The following is a 23,285-nucleotide window of genomic DNA, read 5'->3' on the forward strand; positions in this document are numbered from 1 at the left end:
AACGGGTTGCTCAGGTACCCTGCCTGTCTTTGTTGCTATGGGAGATTGGAATACTGTTACTGTGCCAGTGCTGTCATCAGGTAAACTGGTAATATTTTGATTTAGTGGATTTGCTAACTTTACCAGTGATGTTATAGCTGCTAAAGAGAGAGAGATTGGAGTTTTGTGCATGACACATTGACTAGTTAAGCAGAATGTTAAATAATATGTAGTACGTACAGTGCTTTGTTTTGGATTGAGTCCTTACAGAAATGCTACTGTAAAATACTGTCCTTTCACATATATATAAAGGTTTTAAGACTTTTCAGTCACACTTTTTTTTTAACCACACCTTTCAGTATATCTTGCATTTTCAGAGGTTTCTTTACTTGTTCTATATTCTTTTGCCTCATAAATTGATTACAAATTTATTAAAGGAGTAAATATTTTCTTGCCTACTTCTATCTAGTGGAAGAGTAAATTACAGCATACACTTAATATGAATAAGAATATCATATATTCTGTAAGAATTCTCACTAAATGCACAACTTCTGCACCTGTGTAGAAAAAAAATTTAAAAAAAATTGTGTTGTAGTAAGCCAATTAGAAAGAAAGTTTGGGCAGTTTTTTCTGGGCAGATAAGTAAAATTTGAAAGTTACAATACCTAAAAATGTTACTGAGTTTTTAAATCTTCAGTGGAAGCTTATCCTTTTTTTTATTGTGAATTGTTTAATAGATGTCATTCTAGATTAAATTCTAAGCTCTAGAATTGTAAATTTCTGTAAAAAATAATTTGAGCAGTTAGGGGTTTGATTTTTTTTTTTTTTTTTTGGTAATGTGATGCGTCGTAAACTATTAGCCCTGACTTGTTTCTTAATGTTTTTAACTTTTAGACAGCAAAAATATTTTTCAATATACCTCAGAAAAAAAGATATCTCCCCCAAACATGAACTCACAAGTGCTACGCTTGCCACTGCCTTCATCCAAAAGCATGCACAGCTTTTTCAGTGCCTTCTGCACAGAAGAGAATATTGAACAGAGTATATCCTATCTCAATAGGGTAAGCTAATCTTCTTGTTTATTGGAGGTTGTGTGAAGGTGACATTAAATCAATTATGGTAGTAAAGATTCACTGGATTAAGAAGGCTTCTTTCTCAATGCTCAGAAGCCAAAGTTGGTGGGATAGGATTTTTTTTTTTCCCCCCTTCATATAGGATTTTACCCAATACTGTTTCCCTCTTTTGGATAATTGTGAGACATTGATCGTTATTTATTCCCCCCCCCGCCTTGTCTTTTACCAGGAATTGACAACATTGGGCTTTCCTTCTATTTATGCGGAGTCCAAAGGAAAAGAATTAAATTTAATATCTATCATAAATTGCATGAATGAATTGCTTGTACTGCAGCACAAGAACCTTCGAGCTCAGGAAGAAGTAGAAATGCAGCATCTGAAACTGGGTAGTGATATGGATCACTTACAGAACTGCTATGCTAAATTAAAGGTAGAAAACAAGATAATTCCACCAATATTATGCAGCACTTATGTTTAAAAGATACTGTACATTCTTAACAGTGAGTGCTTTTTTTGTTTTTTGTCCCCAGTACTAATCTGCAATTGTATTTTTATGTGCATTTTGGATTTTTTGAAGTCTTTTTCCAGTTGAAAATTCCTTAATGAAATATGAATTAATAAGGGAGCTGAAAACTTATTTAGAAAACTTATTTAGAATTATGGCCTCTTTAGTCAAGGAAGAGGGAAGACTGTTCAGATTGGAAGTGTTAATGCATGCTGTGGGTGAAAATGTTAAACGCTTCAGTTCATATAATTCAGTATCACTTAAAAGGATATGCCCAGCTCTAAAAGATAAATTCCCAATATAATTATAAACAGTAAAAGCGTAGGTAGCATTTCTAGTGTGTGTCACAGGGTTATTATCAGTCTTTCTCCATATCTGTAGTTTTTTCTGGTTTTTTTGTTGTTGTTGGATCCCTTGAATAGCTGACTATAAAGTCTCTTTGTAAGAACTGCTCAGAAGCTGTTGTCAAAACTGAAGTTACTAAGCTTCGTTTTACCACTGGATAAATACATGCACAAAGCCGATCACTGTGGAGCAGCTGATATATTGGAAGTTCACAGCCTATGCTACTTCATGGGCACTTGTATGTGCAGTCATATTAGAGTGTTGTCTTTCCCTTGACTCTCTCAAGAAAATAAAATTGGAAAAAAAAGATTTCAGTGCATGATTCAGGGCCTTTTAGGCTTGCTTTTCACTTGGGCTGGCCAGGACTATCTCCTTGACAAATACATCTGTAGATTCTCAAATTCATAGTAGTGCTTCTGCTGAGATTGGTCATCCATGTAGAAGCATTTTGATATGACATTAAAAAATCATGTGTAACTGCTCTCATTTTTATAGAAATACTATATAATGTTAGGTTCCAGAACACTCCAGTTACTTTCCTTAGACAAATGGCTTTAAGGTGAGGGGTGAAAAACTTGTTAGTACTACTTCAATCCCAGGGCATTTAATTTAGCTGTCAGCTTGTGAGGTTTCTCATGTAAACTCTTTCAGATACTATGCAGCGATCCTCTTGAACTTCCACTGTTGTGTTACCTATATTCCGATGTGGTTTGCTTAGAAGTTCTTGTTGCTTAAATATCTCTACACACTTGTAGCTCACTACACGTATGAAGAAAAAGAGCTTGTGTGTAGTGTTTGGCTCTGTCATTTAAGTTGGCAATTGCAGGTTTGTTTGTGTCTCTTATTTGTGGAAAAAGATTTCTAAAATGCTAGTTTTGCATAATCTGTTATAATGAGATCATCTGTCTAGCCTTACTCTGTATATATGAAATGTCCCATTTACTTTGCTATGGTCACAGTCTGCATATGTGTTAATTGTTCCCTTGATTATTTAACAGAAGCATTCCAATTAGACCGTACAGGTTGCTTAGTATCGGCCTCACTCCCACAGTATAGATATGCTTACAGAAACCTGACTTAATGAAAAAGTAATAACTGTGTAAGATAACATTTGCTAAATACCAAGCCAAATTTTTGTTTCTTGTGAGCAGGAGTGTTTCTTGTACTGGAGGATCATACCTCTTGCTCCAGAAAATAGAACTAACTTGTCATTGAGAACACAAGATCATCCCCAAAACATCAGAGATCAAATATATAGGCAAACTTACCTCAAGTGAGGTGGTTTGGCAGTTTGGTTTGTGTGGTTTGTTGGGGTTTTTTGTTTATTTGGGTTTTTTTTGGTGTTTCTGTTTTGTTTTTTTTTTTTAAATCCTTTGCTATTAAGTCTTATTGATACTGAACTATCAACACTTTTCCTAGGAACAGTTGGAATTATCTAAAAGGGAAATTGTTGGACTTCAGGAAAGAGACAGACAACTGCAAAGCAAGAACAGAAATTTGCACCAGTTACTTAAAAACGAAAAGGATGAAGTGAGTTGTCTTGTACATTAACACAAGTCATTACATAGATATTCAATAATATGTTTTTTTGCAAGGAGACTTGTAATTGTTCACTTTGAATGCTTTTTTTGTTGGTAAATGTTGTCTTTCACCAAAGTGGAATTGGCATGTTACATATGGATAAATAGGTTCTCTAAGGGATAGGTCCGAGTTCTAACAATAGTAGAGAGTACTGCAGAAATGCACATGTACAGTTTTCTGAGGCTTTCTGTACTTTTGAGCATAGCTGTATATTAGGACGTTTAAAAATATCAAGAAGTAGGAGGGGGCAAGAGGATTCAGTCACTTCCTCAAATGTTTGTGTATAGGAGCTTTTCTTTCTTTTTTTGGTTATATTGTAGAGGAGAACAAAAGACCAAAAAGGGAGGTGGGGGGAGACCCAGCCTAAAAGCACAGTCTCGTGAAACTTGGGAGTCTTGGAAGAACCAAGATCAGAAAACACTTTGAAATCCAAGACACTGCTTAGTTTGGGATTTGTTTCCAGTGTGCTCCTTCCCCTGCCCTGTACTTTACATGGCTTCTAAGTTTCTGTGAGTGTTCTCTGTGTTCATAAACATATTCATACAGTCAGCAATCACAGTAGTATCTGTATATAGTGAACATCCTAAAGTTCCAGCTTAAAGTATTGAATGTGCTGTGTGTTTGTAAGGTTAAAACTGATGTTTAAAAAAAAAAACCTGCAGGTATTGATTGTACAGGCCAGGAATGTGCTTTATGATATATTTTAATGTTCTTTTAGACCAAATAGAATAGTCTGTCTTCCAGCATCCTGCTGCCCAAAAGACGAGTAGTTTTTCTTTTAGTGTAAACCTAACAAGCATACTTTAGAGTTAAAGTAAAACTAGATCCTGAACACTAATTACTGAAACCAAAAATATGTCTTTCTCTGCTCTGTTCAATAAAGGGGTTAAAGAACATTATGTGAATTGCCAGAACATGACTTCAGTTGTACTTCAGAGGAACTGTAGTATTATAATATGTTGCTTATGATGTTGGTTTCTGCAGAAAAGAAACTAAATCCCCTGACATAAGTCTGAGGTCAGAATCCATGGGTTGGGAGAGTTCTCCTGATTCCTTTTGTCGCTTCCTTTCACCAGAAATACAGTTTAACAGAAGTGTCATTTTGCTTCATGTGTTTTGGTTTTCTGAATAAATTTATGTGTTTATACTTTAATGGAAGAAACAGTTTATTGTGGGGTTGCTTTTAGGTACAGAAGTTACAGAACATAATTTCAAGCAGAGCTACACAGTACAATCATGATATGAAGAGGAAGGAGAGAGAGTATAACAAATTAAAGGAACGCTTACATCAATTAGTCATGAACAAAAAGGACAAAAAGATAGGTAAGTAGCTCTGTGAATTTTACTACAGCAAAATAGCATATTCTGTATGTTAAAAATGCTTAAATTTGGTTCTGGGTATCTTTAAAGTCAATATGGCCCACCTCTTGTACATTTTTATTTAGATGTTAGAAGGTTACATGAAAGATGTAATATTTCACGTCAGCTGATTGTGTAAGGCTAAAACTTTTATATTGTGTTCCATAAGATTGTTTACCAAGCACAAACCGAATGGACATCTTTACAAAATGAGTTTTTTTTACTAGGGAGAATTATTTGGAATCAATTCCTAAGCTAGAGCTGTCTCTCATCTACTTTCTTGCTACTGCTACCATCACAAGACTTTAGGAAGTGTCATAAATGCTTTATTATGCCCACGAGTTACAATTGGGAGGAACACTGCATGAGCTTTTTTCCCCTTGAGATACTACGGTCTACTTGTGTTAATGACAAGCAATGAGATGTTTTAGAGAGGAACACAAGATAGACATAGCATCTAGTGCTATGTGAAATGAGGAGAAAAGAAATCTCCTTTAGCATATGACTACTCACATGTTGTGCTGCCCAAAAATTGTGTTCAAGACATTCATCAATGCTATTAGCATGAGTATAGTTTTTTGTGGTGTGTTGCTGAAAACAGGTATCAGTGTTATGTAACTGAAAAAAAAATCTGCATCTTCTGGTTCATATATTTGGCCTTAGAGTAATTACATCATTTATCTCCAGTGGAAGAGAAGTCCTGCTCTTCCTCTCTTATCCCTCCTGCCACCCCCAAAACACTTGGCTGTTTGCCAACTGTAGTGCTTGTTGTATTTCAGTAAGCTGGTTTAGTTCACTAAACCAGAAGAAAACTATTCATGTTGTTGCCAAGTTGGTTTTCTGCTGATTTAGTTTTCTAAAAGTGCTTGTGGGTAAGCCAAACCAGGTTAGGACTCTGTAGCAGGAACACCTATTCTAGCTGCAGAAAGTCTTTAGGTATCAGCTCAGTAATCTCTAGAAGCTTCACCCTGAGCCCAGCAAAACTTACTTGTGCCACGTTCTTGACTCCAGTTGGCTAGTACTAGCTCAAGTATCACTGAGGTCAAAATAACAGGGTTTTAAATCTAGTTACTGTTTGCTGATAGCTAACTAGAATTGAGCTTGGGCCACTAATCTGTAGTGATGTGTTGGTTTTGGGTTTTTGTTGTTGGTGTGTGTTTTGCATTGGTTTTTTTCTTTTTCTTCAAACCTGGACAGAGAAGTTTCTTTGTTTTGAGGAACACCTTGTGAAACATCAGGAAGTTGCTTACTCTAAACTGGTGATAAAACTGGTATTATTGCCAGAAGAGAAGGTTAGAGTTGATACACCATTGATATAAAGGTTGAAATAGGGATGAAGGTGTCATTAAGAAATACATAAACAAGATAAGACAGGATAAGAATACATCCCTCTGAGTTTCCAAACGCAAAAATTATCATATTTCCTTGACTATGTTATTCTTACTTTAAGCAGGGCAATGTGGTTTCATATGGGTCTGAAGATTGAGGGGGATATTTGGGTAATGTGGTCTCTTGTCAATAACTACATGTAAATGCAAATAGGTAAATGCAATGTCATCTGAATATTTATATATTTGCATGTTTTTTCACACTTTGAAATATCCTTTTCATTTGTAGCTATGGAAGTTCTAAATTATGTTGGTAGAGCTGATGGGAAGAGAGGTGCATGGAGGACTGATAAGACAGAAGCCAGGTAGTTGTCTTAGAACAACATTAATTGAAACATATGTTATGGCTGTTATGTTGTTACTGTAAGATTTCTTCTTCCAGAAATGAAGAAGAAATGTACAAAGTTCTGTTAAGTGATTATGAACAACGCCAAAACCAGCTTTTAGTGGAAAATGCTGAGCTGAAAAAAGTTCTTCAGCAAATGAAGAAAGAGATTATTTCACTTCTCCCACCACAGAAACAGAAACCTAAAGAAAGGTCTGAAGATGGGCCAGTAAGTATTCTTCAGTTAAAATTAAATCTGCGTGGTAGTTTGGTACAGTGCAGGAGTAATTTGATCATTTGGAGGGTGGAGGGGCGGGGGGAAACCCAAACCTAAACTTCTTGTGAGACTTGCAAGTGGATTGCACATCCTGTGTTGTGCTTGAAATCCATCTGTGTTTAAATGTTCTACTGTCTGTCAACAATACCCAGTGTATTCTTCCCAGTCAGTCAATGGAAAGCTTGAAAGTATACTTTGAATTAATTTTAAATGCAGTAGCTACCTGTATGTAATTCTATATAATGATGCATTTTGGGTTTTGTCTGCCTTCCATACTAAGATGTTGATGCAAGCTTTCAAGGTGCTCACATGAAGAAACCAGGCTTCCCATAGAATCCATGGGGATGGAGGAAATGTAATTAGGGTGCGCTCCTATAGTACATGCATTTGAGTAGCTGTTAATTCCTTTTACAGAGCTGCCGGTACGTTCAAGGAAAATGTTTGATTTCCAAGTAAAATGGTTTGTGGGTTTTTTGTTTGTTTCCAGGTTTTAAGTATCTCTTTGTTTACAGAGGATGTTTCGTTTTTATGGAAGAGCACACTGCACAATCATCATTTATCAGAGTTCGTTTATTCCTTTTGCTGATTCCTTACTAGAAGTTGTAGTTCTGTTTTGATGTCAGAGTGCAGTAGGGAATAATCTCGAAGGTTAACTGAGCTTTCTCTTAGCAATAAGAGAAAGAATATCCCCAGGTATAAGAAAGAGTTGAAATGCAGAAAATATGCATAAAGGCTAGATTCTAGGATTCAAGATTGATGGTGTACTAGTAATAGGATATTAAGAGAATATGGATACTCTACAGAACAATGTATGAAGTATTTCCTATTACAGTAAATAGTACATGCTGGTACATAAGAACGTGTAGATGGAGCCTTCCAGAGTGTACTGTTTCTGTGGAATCTAGTACTTGCCATTTCAGAAGGTCCCCTGTCCTGCTCAAGTTGCTGTACTACTTCCTCTATTTCTGAGCCGCCTCAGGTGCATTTGTCCGGCCCCGGAGTGCGCTGTATAGAAGACCACTAGACTTTCTCTGGCCACTTCTTTGTAAGATGTGAATAAACTCTTTCTAACTTCACTGGATGTCTTGCCCCCTATACCACACAGAATGACTCCCATGTGTATTTAATGAAGTAGTCAGTAATGTGCAGTGTGTTAACCTTTTACCTTAAAATTTCATCATGTAGGAAATCAGTAGATCTAATTATTACTGTAGCTCAGCAACAAGAAGTTGATCTTCAGTAGTGGGTGTTGAGTATAATTTATAGTATAAAGCATAATCGGGTGCCAGTTCTGTAAATGGTCCTTCTGCTTTTAGGATTCCAGTGAGGCCAGGAGCATTTGGCACAAACTTGAGTACACGGGTGAAAGTCCAGCTGTGGGAATGGGGTCTTTATGAACTTGCGCATTGAAAGAAACTTGAGGAAAAACTGGGACTTAGTGCTCTGAAATTCACCATTCTTGGGTGATAAGACAAGTATTTGTTAACTGTTGTAGCATTAATAGACTACTAAGAAAATATTAAAAGCCTGCGCTGAAACTTCTGATTAGTTCTCTTGTAATAGTACTAATTAACCAAATTAAGCAGAACAACTACTTACTAGACAATAGTAATTTCTAGTAGTAGAATAATAATAGAAGTATTTACTAGATGCAAGTCTCAAGTGGAGTTATTTCAGCAGGGTTGTAGGGTGGTGTGGGGGTTTTGGTTTGTTGGGGCGTTTTTTGTTGTTTTGCTCTGTGGTGTTTTGTTGTTTGGTTTTTTTTTTCCATTTAATCTATTTTATGCTTTCTTTAATTTCATGCCACTTGGGAATTGGGGATAGTTTTTGTCATGATAGGGACACTGCTTAGTTTTTTTACATTTGTCAAATTAATATAAACAGGAAGAGTGTTGCCAAAAACTATGGTTTTGCAGAAATAGACTAAGTCTTAAATATATAATTTATCTCACAATGTGTATTTTACATTGATTAGTTTTTTGTTTAGAAGTACTAGTTTGCTTTGTGAATGTCTGAAAATAAATTTCTATTTAAAACATTGCATCTGATAGTTAATGCTTGTTTGTGACTCTCTTAACATTTTGGTATGAAATCTGAACTCTTACTGAATCCCTTGCAGAGTAAAAAAACTGCCAAATATTGCATTTCTACTTAGAAATGCTAATTCATATTGATTTTTAGAAGGAAACATATACCTTGGAGTATGGCAGCTAGTGATGTAGTCGCATCATTTATCATTTTGCTTCCCATCACAAAATAACAGCCATGAAACCAGCCAGATGGTCATATTATCACAGTACTATCCAGAGGCCTACTTCAAACTGGGCTTTCATTGTGTTAGCATATATAAATATAAGTAAAGGAATAAGGTATTTCTTTATGAAGTGACATAAGACTCTTAAACCAATCAACCAAAAAAAAAACCCCAAAACCAAAAAAACCCTCCCAAACCAAAACCCTGGTTTCCTTTTTTTTTTTCTTATAGCTATTGTTTTGCTCCTTAAGATCTCCTGTGATCCAGGTTTGAAAGAAAGTGCTGACTGCATATGTAAATGAATTACTTTGATGCCTTTGAACTTCTTGGTTTTGTACTTCCCATCCCATTTTTCCTATCTACTTGTAGAATGGTTTAGTTGCTTGAGAAGAGTGGAGTATTCATGCCAGGTATTCAAACGGCTATAGCTTTTCAGTTCAAATCTACTAATTTGTCCTGGGCTAGTCTTCTCACGACCATTTAGCCTTTTATGTCTTAGCTCTTCGAGATAGCATTCAGGTTTGATGCTTGAACAATAGTGTAAAATGGAAGTGGGAGAGGGAGGTGCTAGTTCCACTCTACCTTCAGCGTGTTGTGGGTTTGTCTTACCATGGAGAAAAATAAGGCAGGGACAAATTACTTAATTCTCTAACAGGAGAAAATCTTTGTCTTAAATCCTGTTCATGCTGCATAGCTACCGCTTAAGTTTTGACAGCAGAACTCAGCAATCTGAACTTCTCTAACTTGAAGATGTGTGTAAGTGAATTTTGCTAGCTGATAGGCTCTCTCTGTGGTGGGATTCTGAGGACTGCCAGGTCACTTTTCTCTTCAGCATTATGCTGTCAGGGAACTGAACTCCCTGACAGTCAAATTTCCCTGTATGGAAAAATCTTTCCTGTATATAAGGGTTTTCCTGCTCTTCAGTAAATTAAATCCATATACATATTTAAATAAACAAATACACATATTTGGAGTGGTGGAGTGATTTGCAGCTTCTTTCTGCTTCTACAGGTGCTGTCAGACCTGGAGGAAGATATTGGGGAGTTAAATAAAGAGAATATATGGGAACTGTCTTGTGAAACTGTGCGAGAGCAGCTTACCAACAGCATTAGAAAACAATGGAGAATGTTGAAAAATCATGTTGAAAAGCTGGATAACCAAGGTGATGTTTAACTGTATTACATGTACGTATAAAATGCTACTGATAGAGTAGCATTACTGAAAGAGTGGTCAGGCCTTGGAACAGGCTGCCCAGGGAAGTGGTGGAGTCACCATCCCTGGAAGTATTTAAAAGACGTGTAGATGAGGCGCTTAAGGACATGGTTTAGTGGGCATGGTGGTGTTGGGTTAACGGTTGGACTTGATGATCTTAGAGGTCTTTTCCAACCTTTATGATTCTATGATTCTATGATAATTCCATTTGGTATCATGCTCTTAGGATTTACTTTACTGTCTAAGCTAAAAGGAAGCTAAAATGGAAGGAATTGTGATCTGGCAGACTTTCTGAAAGAGCTTGTGATTGGCATTTTTCTGTGTAAGTTTTAATTTAATTGTAGGTAGTTAGGGAAGCAATTGCATACCAAGCCTGTTATCTTGAGAAAGGGCACGATTATAGTTTGACACAGTAAACAGCAACTTTCTGAAGTAATTATTTTTCTTTTGAAAGTACCCGTCCTGTAGTAATGTTTGTTGCCTTTCCCCACCTTTTTGAGATGTTCAAGTAATGCAGATGTAACAATTTGAAGTAATTGGATGCAAAATATGTAAATCCTTCTCAAGAGTCCAGGCTTGCCACATCCATACCTCTGAGGCTTCTTGTGGCATTCTAAAGCAAACTGCCTGATGGTATGGTGCTGGACTCTCCTCATTTCCAGCTGTTAAACAGCATTAAAAGATGGCTAAAAATATATAAAATTCTTTCCTAGTATTATTTTCCCATGCAAGCACATGCTGCTGCTACCACAGGGATGTTTGCAGTCAAGAATAAGACTGAGAAAGTCATGCATGCAATTGCAAAGAAAAGAGCAAACGGTCTAAGAGATATGTCTGTACCATAGAAAGGATTTTAGGAAGACTTGTTCTGAGTAATACTTGATTTGGTGTAACTAGCTGAAAAATAGTTGTAAGCGTCAGAAAAAATGTTTCAAGTATTTGCTGTTTTCTTGGAGTCACTTTTTTGTTTTTTGGATTTAGAGATGACCATAGTCTAGTCCTTTAGGATTCAATTAATGTTCCTGGCATCAGGGAATCAAAACCTAGCTCACTACAATCACTGTGATAGCTATGCATGAAATCAAATAAAGCAATATGTAATTATAGAAAATACATTTTATTCCTCTCTAATTCATTCCCTTACTGGGATGAAAATATGCACACAATGTTTGTTAGCTCTGTTTCTCCTTCACAGGACTCAAAGTAAAAGGCTTTCTTTTTATATCTGTGATAAATATAGTTACTGTCATATTTTTATGAACACGCAAGCCCTTCAAAAATGGGCTCAGAAGAATAGGCTAACAGCATGTCAGTGAAAAGAAGTCTTAAGTTGTCTTGATTTTTCTTTTAAATAACTGCTGAAACAAGTGGGTTTTTTTGTGTGACACTTACTGCAGTGCAGATGCTTGGTTTACCTTGGGGAATGTGAAACAGCTATGTTTTCACTGCCATTTTTTTCTGAACTGGATTTTGTGCCTAATTACCTATGTAGCACCAATTCTGGATCTCTTGTCTCTGATAGAAGTGCTTTTGAATACCCTGTATATCTGTCTTTCAGGATGAAAGAAATATAGTCTAAAACCTTTAGCTATTGCTATGAATCCCTGATGTGAGGGATTTCTTTGTTTTGTTTTTAAGTAGCTTTTTTCCCCCCTTAGTGTCACGAGTACATTCAGAAGCCTTGAATGAAAAAGATGTCATTTCAAGAGAAGACCATGAGCTGGAAACTGAAAAGCTAGAGTTGGAGATTCAGCAATGTAAAGAAATGATCAAAACTCAACAACAGCTCTTACAGGTAGTAAGCTTTAATTTTTCTTATTTTTCTCAACTGAATCTAAGCTTTTTTGTTTTTCAATGATGTGCCACTTTTCTCACTTCTGAGCCTTTCTCCATTCTTTGATAATGCTTTTAAAATGAAATATCTTAATGGTTGGTCCAAATATAGGTATGCTAGTGGGTTGGTTAGTAATTTAATGAGCTTGTAATTCTGATAGGATTAATTTTGGGGGATAAACAAAGGTCAGGAAGGCTGATGAGGTCAGCCACCTGAACAGGGACATTTTGCTTGCCATCTGAAACTGCCCCCCCAGCCACCAACTTGATACTTATTACATTGTTTCCATATTAAACTTCAACCATTTTTCTGATAAAACTGAACCTGTGAAAATACTGCACCTCTTAACTGTCACTCCCAAATTAATTTTTGTCTTTTGTTGCTTTATATCTGCAGCAGCAGCTTATGTCTCCATGTGACGATGACACCACTCTGTTACTACAGGATTGCTATTTGTTGGAAGAAAGAGAGCGTCTTCAGGAAGAATGGAGACTATTTCGAGAACAAAAAAAGAATTTTGAGAAGGAACGAAGAAGTTTTACAGAAGCTGCTATTAGATTAGGACTTGAGGTATTAGAAAAGTGGAAAGGTATTAGAAAAGGGAGCTCCTATGGAAGATGCGTTACGATTGTTAAGTAGTTTTACTGTTACACACACTAAAGTGCAGCCATCCAACAATATCTGTTTGCTAAAAACATCATTCCCATACAGTATAAAACATATCTTTGGTTGTTGTAGGAGATTATTCTGTTGGCATTTCAAAAAACCAGGTTTTTTGTGTGTGTTGGAAAATACAGTTGCTGCAACTTGAATGACCCATTTTTGTTTCAGCTTTTGAAATATCTAAGTACTTCCAAAAATCAGTCCACTTATTCACTAAATCCTTTATTAGATGCTGCTTAAGTTTGGTTTCCTACGAAAGCAAGGCCTATGCAAATTTCAGTCAGATTTGGCTGCAGGGTTGAATTCTTAAAGGTACTAGATTCCTAAACTTCTGTGAAAACCAGTGACTATTGCAGAAAAGCAAAGTAATTGCTGCTTTTGCCTTAGTAGGGTCATAATCTGTTCTCTTCTTGTAGTTAAGCTGGCCAGTAAGCACACATACTGGAAGGCAGTTGGGGTAGATGTGTCTCTAAATGAGCTCTTGCATGTGTCCCCTTTGGTCTAGCTAGTAGTTAGGGCCAAGAACATGAAGGGGCTTACAAGTTTAGCAGGGAAAAATGTGGTCATGAAACTATGATGGTACAGATATGACAGGAAAAAAAGCCATTGAAGGAAAAAAGAAACGGGCTTTAGATTTATTGCTTACAGAACTGCTTGCTTTGACATGCAGAGGAGAAAGTTGGAGTGGGATGTGATTAAAATTTATGAAACTCTGGATTCAGTTGGTCAGATGAAAGCAGTACTGTTGTTCACCAAATCTCTCAAGATTAGGACTAGAGGGAGCTCCTAGAAACTGCTTGAAATTAAGTCTAAAATGTATCCAGAAAAGGTACGTTTTTATATATCAAGTAGTTGACTTCTGGGTTTTGCTGCCAGAGGAGTTTGTGAAGGCAATCAATACCAGCAGGTTCAAAAAGCAGTTGCCTAACTCATGAACAACACATCCACAAATGGGTACTAAAAGGGCGGGACAAGGGGGTGCCTTCCAACATCTCTAATCAAATGACTTTTGAGGCTGGGAACCTCTGAGAGAATGCACTGCAGAAAGTGGCCAGTGTCATGTGATCTCATCAATAGAATCTTTTGTGGCCGTTGTTGGAGACAGAATACTGAGCTAGATGGACAACTTGTCTGACTCAAAACAGCTTTTTTTTTGTTCTTATGCTGTAAAATTTATTGTAAAGAACATAAGTATTTTATGTTCTTTAAAATATTTAGATTTTACTTGAGAGAATGGCACAACAGTTCTTCACATGGTGACAAATACTGACTCAGACCACTACATATAGATATGTATTCTTCAACTCTTTCATTTAATTTTATTTGCATTTTGATAAGAGGGGAAATTCTATGAGGGTTCGTGAATTTCATGTTGGACCTTGAATTCAGCTTTAAAAGTCCTTGAGTGATAATAAATTGTAATTGTTTGTCCAGAAATGTTTAGGACTACATTGCAGCATAAGCGTAACTACCCATGCTTCTGCTTGTTAAAATGCTCAAGTATGAAAAGAGAAGCAAGGCTGTAAGCTTTGTAGGTGTTTGTGAAAGTTTGCATTGGAGTTCTGCTTGCCCTATTTTCTACTGCCATAGTAGAAATAATTTTATATAATGGGGACGTCCTGTTTCACTTATGGTTTTTGGAGATGAAATAGCTTGTTGCTTGATTCCACAGCCATTGCATCTTTTGGAGGTTGTCCTTTAGCCATTATTTTCGTTTTTTGTGCTCAGAGTGATTGGAAAATGAAACAACCCCTTTCTTTCTGCCCCAGTTTTGGACAGAAGTAATCAGTGCTATTTTCAATGTCATTTTTATCTGTTTAAGAGAAGGCTCAGGGTTGAGGTTTAAGCAGTAATCCTTATTGGCAGCTGCCCAGAAATGGGGACTCCCTCTGAGAGGTAGTGCAACACTGAGGGGGAAGGGGAACATAGGAGGCAGTGGTACGAGATTGTGTCACTGGAGAGGGGAACAGTAAAATGAACGGATTAGTCAGACCTCTGTGAAACAAACCATGGGGTTTGGCTTGTAAATAAATACTTCCTCAGCTAATCCTTGTTGGATTCAAAAGCTTCCTCACATGACTCTAATTCTGTGTTAAACTGCTGGCTCTCCTTAATTACATGGGCATGTTACAACTTCTTCTTTCATAAGTAGAATAGCGTCAATTTAATGTGGACTAAGCTTGTTCCTGTCGTAAGTGTGAACTGTCATTTCTTTTCCTAGAGAAAGGCATTTGAAGAAGATAGAGGAGCGTGGCTGAAGCAACAGTTCTTAAGTATGTCTACTGATTACAAGCGCTCTGAAAATGTGACAACTCCAAGTGCCTTCTTAGGAAGCAAGTATTTGGTTCAAATTATGTTCTTGTAATGTGTTTCTTTTTCCCTCTTTCAACTAAAAGATGCAAATATGAACAAAACTATTAAAAAACCCAAAACTTTGCAAGACAAATTTTACCATGTATCCATATGCCTCTACCTGTCAGGGTAACTGATGGTTCAAAATCTCCTTTTTAAAAGGGAATCATGATAACTCCCTCCTTGATAATTACTTATGTAATGAATTTATGTTTGTGAAGCAATCTGGTGAATGTCAAGTACCTGACAGCACAGCTGTTAAGAACAGGGAACTTTTAGAATTAATAAATTAAATTAAATATGAGCATATTAATTGCTAAGGTAGTTGAAGAAATCATGACCTATAGAGATCTGTATAGATTAGAAATAAGTTTTGGAAACAAGAGCATCATAATGTGGAGACAGCAGCATTAATTGTTTGAGACAAGGTAATATTAAACATGTGTACACATACCTATTTAGCAAGAAAAGAATCCTGTGGAAAAAGTAATAGTGAAAAGAGCATAACGGTAACGAAAATAAATTTGAGCAATAAACAATTAAATTTTAAGATTCAAATCTTCATAAAGGAATAACTTTGTCAGAAAAGATAATGGAAGCACGGCTATATGACATATAGTTTGGCATATTGTTTTTATTGGAAGTATTTTTTACTTCCTTTCTTCTCCAATTTTTTTTTCTTTCAAGTTGGTAAGTTTATTTCCCATCCCCTCATGCCTGAATATGCATGTGCAGTGTTTTGGTCTTCACCAGTGAGTCTTCAATACTTTCTAAGGAGTGAGGGGGTGGGGTGGGACAAAAAAAGGAATGGGGGAGGAAAAAGTAACAACAATCTCTGTTAAATAGATTCTTGTTGTGGCAGCATTTAAAGATAAATGTGTGAAATACCTGGCAAGTAAAGATAGCTTGAATTTGTATTCTTGTTAGATAAAGTAGCCTGTCTCATGTGTTCTGGGTTCTCCTTGTTTTCGCCTCTGTACAATTCCTGTAGCGCTGCTGTAAGTGTGAAATGAAATGATCTTCCACAGTAGAAAAACTTCTTATTTTTAGGAACAAAATTGAGATTGTTTGGCTGTTGCTTTTGAAGAATGACTTGATTTAGTGATCTGTGAGCAACTTGAGATCTGTTTAACGTTCACTGTACACTAAAGCTTTTGATTTGTAATTGCCTCTTTCCAAACTCAGTGTTTCTGGATGTATTTAATGCCATATTTTCTCTTCTTTTTCTCTTCTAAATGGCATTCTTCAATCTTATATATCCTAATCTTAAGCTACTGGATAATAGTAATAAAACCAAAAATGTCTGCCACACAGAGACTCATACTCCATTGGGATATTACTCCACAGGTTATCATTAAAGTTGTTTTAATGTTAAATTTTCCTTTTTCACAACACTTGTCCAAAAGCTCTTAATTCTGTAGTGCTGTGAGGAATACTGTAGAATACAGAATCATTCTATTTCTTTTTTTCCACTTCATATGAAAGCTTTGAAATCTAAATGTGAGGAAGAATTAGCGGGGATTGATCTGCCATGTCTTTTGGCCATGTCTTTGCATTGACTTTAGTGATGGTTAAGTTCATATAAATGCTAAGGCATCTAACTTACTGCTTTTAATTTTTTTTTTCTATACGCTGGCAAGTTTGCAAGTTCTCATGTTGGTGTTAATTACTGTATATGCATGCTGGCGAAGTTTTTACTTAAGGAATAAAAAAGCTTTATCAATTGTAAAGCAAGAAACTTTACATTTGAGTGACTTTAAACTTGACTTCAATATGACTGCTTGCAGTGGTGGTTGTGTGTGTAAATGCTTCATTTTCAAATTTAGAATCCTAATTTTAACATAACTTCATTCAATAGTATTAAGTGTAGTAATAAAATTTTATCCCAGATATATAACAATAAGATTTATTATTATAGACATGCCGTAAGATGTTTGGTGTGGCTTTTTTTTTCCTAAAGCAGAAGACGTAAAGAAGCAAGTCCTTCAAATGTTTTTGGTGGCATTGTTTAACTGATGATATGTATATCTCTTAGGTTCTGACCAAGACAATCGGTTAGTGAAATCTGCATCTCAGCAAAGAAAACCTCACTGTAAGTTGAGTGGTCCTGTTTCAGCAGAACCTTGCCAGACATCTCAGTATATTACACGTAACAGGTAACTGAAATGACATTGCAGATGGTAATTTTTATAGTGCTAAACTCTACAGAGAGCACAGAAACTAAGTTGTGATAACTTACAGAAAGCCTAATGATTGATATATAGCAAAACATATGAAACATAGAATCATAAAGACAGTATTGTGTTTCTATCCAAAGCATAATTTATTTGCATTGTAACATTCTCTTTTCCCCAGTTCCAGTGCTGCATCAAAAAAACCTGCTGGAGATAGCAAGCCAAATCAGTGGGTGGAAAGTGACAAAGAAGAAACTGAGTAATGCACAAAGTCATGGGAAGACTCTGGAGTTGGCACTCTGCTATGTAGAAACTTGCACATAGAAGAACTGCCTTAGACTTCCTAGGGTTGCCTGCTGGGTTTTTTGTTAGAGATTTGTTCATAAACTTATCATTCTAAAGTGAAACAGAATGCTGAGTGTTTGGTCATTATTCTAGAGGATTATGTGGTGATCTGAATTGTGGCGCGTGTGTGTTTGTGCTTTCACATGGCTTTTATTTTTTAGACCATTTTTTGCCTCTTTCTTGCAACTCTTGAAAGAAGATAATTTAAAAATATATAAAAGCTTTGATATTTTTCTAGTAACAAGCTCTGATTCTGTGAATGAAGCAATGGTCTGAAACTTTGACTGTAACGAAATATTGGATCCTAATGTTATCTTTCATCACAGGCAGAGATAGCACTTTTAGAAATTGTTTAATTACTGGAAACATTCATTTATGTCTCAAGTGTAACTGGCATTGAAAATTCTTTTGCCTCAACTTGAATGTACAGTATACTGTAGATTTTTAACAAAACAGGTTCTATATTTATTGTGTGATTTGAAAATACCTCTTTGATATTTCAGATGACTTAAAGTGCAAAATCTTTATATATTTGTAAATAGACAAAGTGATTATGCTGAGAAACCATGAAATGCAACACATGCATACATAATATTTTACATGGCATTTTAAATTGTTTTATAGTGATACTCAGTTTACAGATGCATTGGGACTTTCAGTGGTTCAGTCAGGAACCAAATTATTTCAAATGTGAACAATAAACGTGTAATTCTATTCTAAGAAACCCTGGTTCTGTGTTTTGTGTGCACTAAACTTTTAAGGTGTCATGGTTGTAGGGCTGTACACTATGTCAACAAATCTGATGTTGGTTTTGTATTTTGTTAGTTTTTTCCTTTTAATTGACTCCAGAATCTTTTTTTGGTGTAGCCTTTGGGAAATCTGTTTTGTTTATAATGTAATAAAAATAGCCAGGTAGAGGTAAGATGTTTCAAAGTCTCCTTCACCTGACTCAAAGCATGCACTTTTCCTTGCCCACTAAAATCCATCTTGTCTCTTGTTGGGTTTTCATGCATCTGTGAAAGCATGTGTATAGCTCTGATCCTAGTATAATTGACCCTTTGGAAAATGTCTAAGAAACTCTGCTGTTCTCAGGGTCATAGAAAGGAAATTAACTCTGAAGCTTAGAATCCTTCACTGAAAATGCATTGCTGCTCTGCCTGTATCTTCAGAACTGGATGTAATGGAGTGATTGGACTACCTGGAAAAATAGCAATAGAATAACAACAGGAAAGAAAAGAAACTGGAGTTCTCCAAGAAGCTAAGATGGAAAACTGAAAATTCTGCTGATTAGTTCAGTACATTGAGTTACAGCTTGAGATGGAGTAGTAGCCAATGCAAACTGCAGAGGATACTTTTTGTATGGTTCTCACGTAGTACCCTTAAGGAAGCAGAAGTGTATATAATATTCTTGGTCAGCTTTCTGCTGCATAGGTAGTCAGGTTGGAAAGACAATGCAAATAACACCATATTTCTTTTTTTATTTATTTCTCCAGTTCCCCTTCAATAAATGGGTGATCATAGTCATGCTATCTGCTGAAAGGGTTTAGGAATATATAGCTGCTGTTGGGCTTACACCTTCCCCACGATGTGTTGGGAAAATTCTTGCCTGAATTTTAGTTATGGAAGAATAAATACATATATTCAAAAAACATTTAAAGATGTAAAGTGAAAAATTTAATAGATTGGCAATTAAGTGGGAGAACAGTACTTTACATGTAGGATTCTGATTTTCAAGCTAGTAGGTCATTGCAGGCCTGTAAGGCCATAGTTGAGGCAGTATCAGTATGCCGCTAGGGGCTGCTGCTGTCCTGAAGTAATTAAGGTGTGCTCGTTGGTGCTTCATTGGGATGCTTAAACGCATTCAGTTTAGTTGGACTTTTTTTACTAGACAGTTTTTCTTCATGACAGTAATTTTTAGGATAATAATGCCTTTGAAAAACAAAATAATTTACCTATTCAATCTTTTGTTTGTGCCTATTGAATGATTAGCAATTAATAAACATTTTGTACTAATTTTTTGCTTTAATGTTCTGTAACCCATCTTACAGAAGCGGAAATTCATTTGAATGCCTCCATGGATAACCAGCTGTGCTAGAAGTGCGTATGCAGTTGAGTTCTGAGCTGACCTCTTAGACCTGGTCTGGAAGTCTGGGGTGTAGATTCAGTCCTGTCCCTGCAAAGAAAGAAAATGTGCCTAGAGTTTTTGGATTGCTCTACATGCAGTAATCAGGAAGCTTTTAAATCTGAAGCTACTGCTAATAACGGTATGAATACTGCAGATGGTCTGGTTGGTAGTATGGTGACATTGTAATACTTCACTGTGTTGGAAACAACTTCAGGATCTTTCTTACTCGGAGACTGTTGAAGAGCAAAGGGGGAGACTGCTGGCAGGAACGTAATACAGGTGTGTCACTACACACAGGTGTATATTTGAGATAATAGAGCAAGTGGCTGTCCTGGTTTCGGCTGGGATAGGGTTAAATTTCTTGCTAGTGCTGTGTTTTGGATTTAGTATGAGGAGAATGTTGATAACACACTGATGTTTTCAGTTGTTGCTAAGTACCCTCCTAGTCCAAGGACAGCTCCCATGCCTACTGACTGAGCTAGGTACACAACATGGGAGGGAACATAATCAGGACAGCCAGCTCAGCTGGCCAATGGGGTATTCCATACCATGTGACGTCATGCTCAGTATAGGAATGGTAGGCGTGATCCAGGAAGTACCAATCGCTACCTGGTTATCGGTCAGCGCGGGTGGTGAGCAATTGCGTTGTGCATCACTTATTTTGTATATTTTATCATTATCATTATTATTCTCCCTTTTCTGTTTTATTAAACTGTCTTTATCTCAACTCACGAGTTTTTCTCACTCTTATCCTTCCGATTCTCTCCCCGTCCCACTGGGGTGGGGGGGGGGAGTGAGTGAGCGGCTGCGTGGTATTTGGCTGCCTGCCAGGTTAAACCACGACAGTGGCTTACCTAAGAAGGAACAAGAAGTACTGACTACTGGTGACTGATTAGCATACAGTTATTGTTAGCTACCTATGTGTGATATTGAAAAGATGAGTGGTTCTTTTACACTATGGTGTTTTATTTCACAAAATCTTTAAATATAATATGCATTGCTCCTTTTTCAGTCGACATGATGAGAGAATGCTTTTACCATAAATATCAGTCTAATTAGGTATGAGAACTTACTTTCCGGGATTAGATTACAGCTGTTAATTTTTTTCCCTTTCATCCCCAGTGGTTGAGGATGATACGATATAGCATTTGCAAAACAGACTGTAGAGCAAAGAATTAATAAATGAAAACTTTACTTAAGAAAACCTTCTCCATACAAAACAGCCCTCTCCCTAATTTGAAGAACTGCTGCCACCAGCTTCTGCAGAGTTGCTCCACTTCAGTTGCAGCAGGACAAAAATATTCCCATGTGTATGGAAAAAAATCAGACCATATCCTAGCTTTTTGCCAGGGATTATTCTACGTACACTTCAACCGGGCCAAGTTAACTAATAAATCCCCAAGATAATATCAATTTAAACAGGTTATTCTTGAAAGGAAAATAGAAGTATCTACAGGGTAATGGCAATGCTGTGTATGTTGAATTAGCTTAGCTACTACTTGTGCTGCTTTTTTTCTTCTTTTTTTTTAATTTGCAGTTACCACAAAGCTTTTGCGTGTGAAGACATGTAAGACATCTTGCTCTTACTTTCTTCCCTTCTACCCTCCATCTAATTTGCAAGAGAAGTAGATGACAAGATCCAAAAACTGATCCCAAAAGAAATGTTCTAATTATCTGATCATTTATTTATTGCTTTCAGACAATACATCTGACCTCTAATGTTTGCTATGCCCAGCAAAGTTGCACTGTAATTAACAACAACAAAAAAATCCCATGGTATACATTGTGTTGTAGTTTTCACACTGACACAGTACTTGTGTTCCTTTTTTCAAGTTTTGAGTTGTACAAGATATACAACTAACTGGAATGCATAATAGGTAAGTTTGTTTTAAAGAAATGTTCAATGAAAAAAATTAATTACAATTGTATGGAAGAGCTTGCCAATATCATAGTGAAAAGTTTGTCACCTGAGGACAAATCATGCTTGTTCCCTTGAACACAATAGATTGATAATCATGAAAAAGGAGATGTTTTTTGCTAATGTCCTGCCCCAAATGTAGTCTTTTGCAGTGAGCTGGATGGCAGTTCCCAAAATAGAGGTTGCACAGCCCCAGGTGGAATTACAGCCCAGATGAAATCTGCTTGAAAATGTCAAGACTTGTGGGACTGATAATCCAGGAAGAGCAGTTGCTAGAAAATAACTGTTCATTTATGGTCATTAAAATAGTGTTTGCCACAAATCACACTCCTGTGGTTAATCTTATAATCACAGGTATTGTGGGAACAGAAAGTGACGCAATAACCAGTATGTTGTAGATGTTGAACTGGAATTGGATTCACATTTTCTGTATGACTGAAAGCCCACAGTTTATTGCATTGCCTGAAGTTACCCCTCCAGAAATACCCTCCAACTCGGAAGCCCCTGTGCATTTTTCTTGCCTTTTGTTGATCCAGCTGCCACCCAGCTCACTTTGGAAGACCGTATAACTTTTTGGGGGGGCTTGACCAGAACTCATTCCTCCCTTTTTGTGAATATCAATCTACTACCATGCTCAAAAAGGGCAAGCGTGTTTTGTGCATCTCCACTTGCCCCCATGCCCCCGACATTTCTAGAACAGAACACTTGTGGGAATGTGTCCCTGGGCTGTCAGTGTAAGTCAGTGATGGAGCTGGCTGCAAGCCTACATCGGTTCAGGTACTTGCTGCATTTTGTATTTGGCTCCTTAGGAAATGCAAAAGTTCTAGCTGACCTGCACTCCCATTCCCCCTGCTTCGCTGCTAAGAGTCTCCGCGGGTTTTAATTGTTCACATTTAGCTGCCATTTACCTTGGAAGATAAAATATTTACAGATTGCTTATGAAATATTTGTTCATTTAAAAAATATTCCTGGTCAGTGTGACCAGAGCTGAAAGGACACACCGAGTCTCTGATTTATTTAAATAAATATATATATTCCACATATACGGGTTTTCAGTAGGATGTTAAATGTGCTTTGGTGCACATATGAATATAAGAATAGCAAGGGTTTAGCTGTCCTCATCTCCTGTCTATAGGCGTGGCTGCAAACCAATGCTGAGAGAAGAGAAAGAACACCGTTAACGCATGTGACACTGACTCTGCTTTGTTAATTGGGCCGCTATCAGTTAGATAACAGTTTGGGTCAGATGCCAGGTCAGCATAACCTGGGCAAAATCAGCCTAATCTGTGGCAGGACCAAATACCAGCAGCCAGCTGTGACACAATCTAGGAAATTAAGTAATGTGTTTATTGTAAATTTATTGTAAACGGCCTAGTAAAATTGTTTTACTAGGGTAAGTAGAAACTTTTAAACAATCCAGCAAAGGGCTTATATGAGAAAATCAGTGGGATGCCAAGGAATGACTTGATTTCTGTTATTCCATCTGAAGAGAAAGTATGATTGCAAAAAGGGAAGTGTTTACATAAACTGATAAAAAACTTGAGAATTCAGCAGAACACAGCCACGTGTTCCTGAG

General features: G+C 36.7%; 1 protein-coding gene across 1 annotated transcript; it reads left to right on the forward strand.

Annotated features, from left to right (window-relative positions):
- The first annotated feature begins 37 nt into the window (after window positions 1-37).
- SSX2IP (synovial sarcoma, X breakpoint 2 interacting protein) lies at window positions 38-17,584 on the forward strand. The gene is made up of 13 exons (XM_009585138.1): window positions 38-80; window positions 874-1,040; window positions 1,282-1,482; window positions 3,322-3,432; window positions 4,671-4,806; window positions 6,460-6,535; window positions 6,613-6,784; window positions 10,098-10,248; window positions 11,957-12,093; window positions 12,529-12,702; window positions 15,017-15,128; window positions 17,183-17,303; window positions 17,503-17,584. The coding sequence occupies exons 1-13, from the start codon at window positions 38-40 to the stop codon at window positions 17,582-17,584; spliced, it is 1,683 nt and encodes a 560-aa protein (XP_009583433.1).
- The last annotated feature ends 5,701 nt before the right edge of the window (window positions 17,585-23,285 follow it).

This window comes from Fulmarus glacialis, unplaced genomic scaffold, assembly GCF_000690835.1.
Source record: "Fulmarus glacialis isolate BGI_N327 unplaced genomic scaffold, ASM69083v1 scaffold22579, whole genome shotgun sequence".
Classification (NCBI taxonomy): Eukaryota; Metazoa; Chordata; class Aves; order Procellariiformes; family Procellariidae; genus Fulmarus; species Fulmarus glacialis.

What these genes read in the sequence shown, in the direction of transcription:
- SSX2IP (XM_009585138.1), top strand. Translation starts at nt 38, where the DNA reads ATGGGAGATTGGAATACTGTTACTGTGCCAGTGCTGTCATCAG. An exon ending in AAAGGTCTGAAGATGGGCCA is followed by an intron (nt 6,785 to 10,097) that starts GTAAGTATTCTT and finishes CTGCTTCTACAG; the next exon opens with GTGCTGTCAGACCTGGAGGA. An exon ending in TGAAAAGCTGGATAACCAAG is followed by an intron (nt 10,249 to 11,956) that starts GTGATGTTTAAC and finishes TTCCCCCCTTAG; the next exon opens with TGTCACGAGTACATTCAGAA.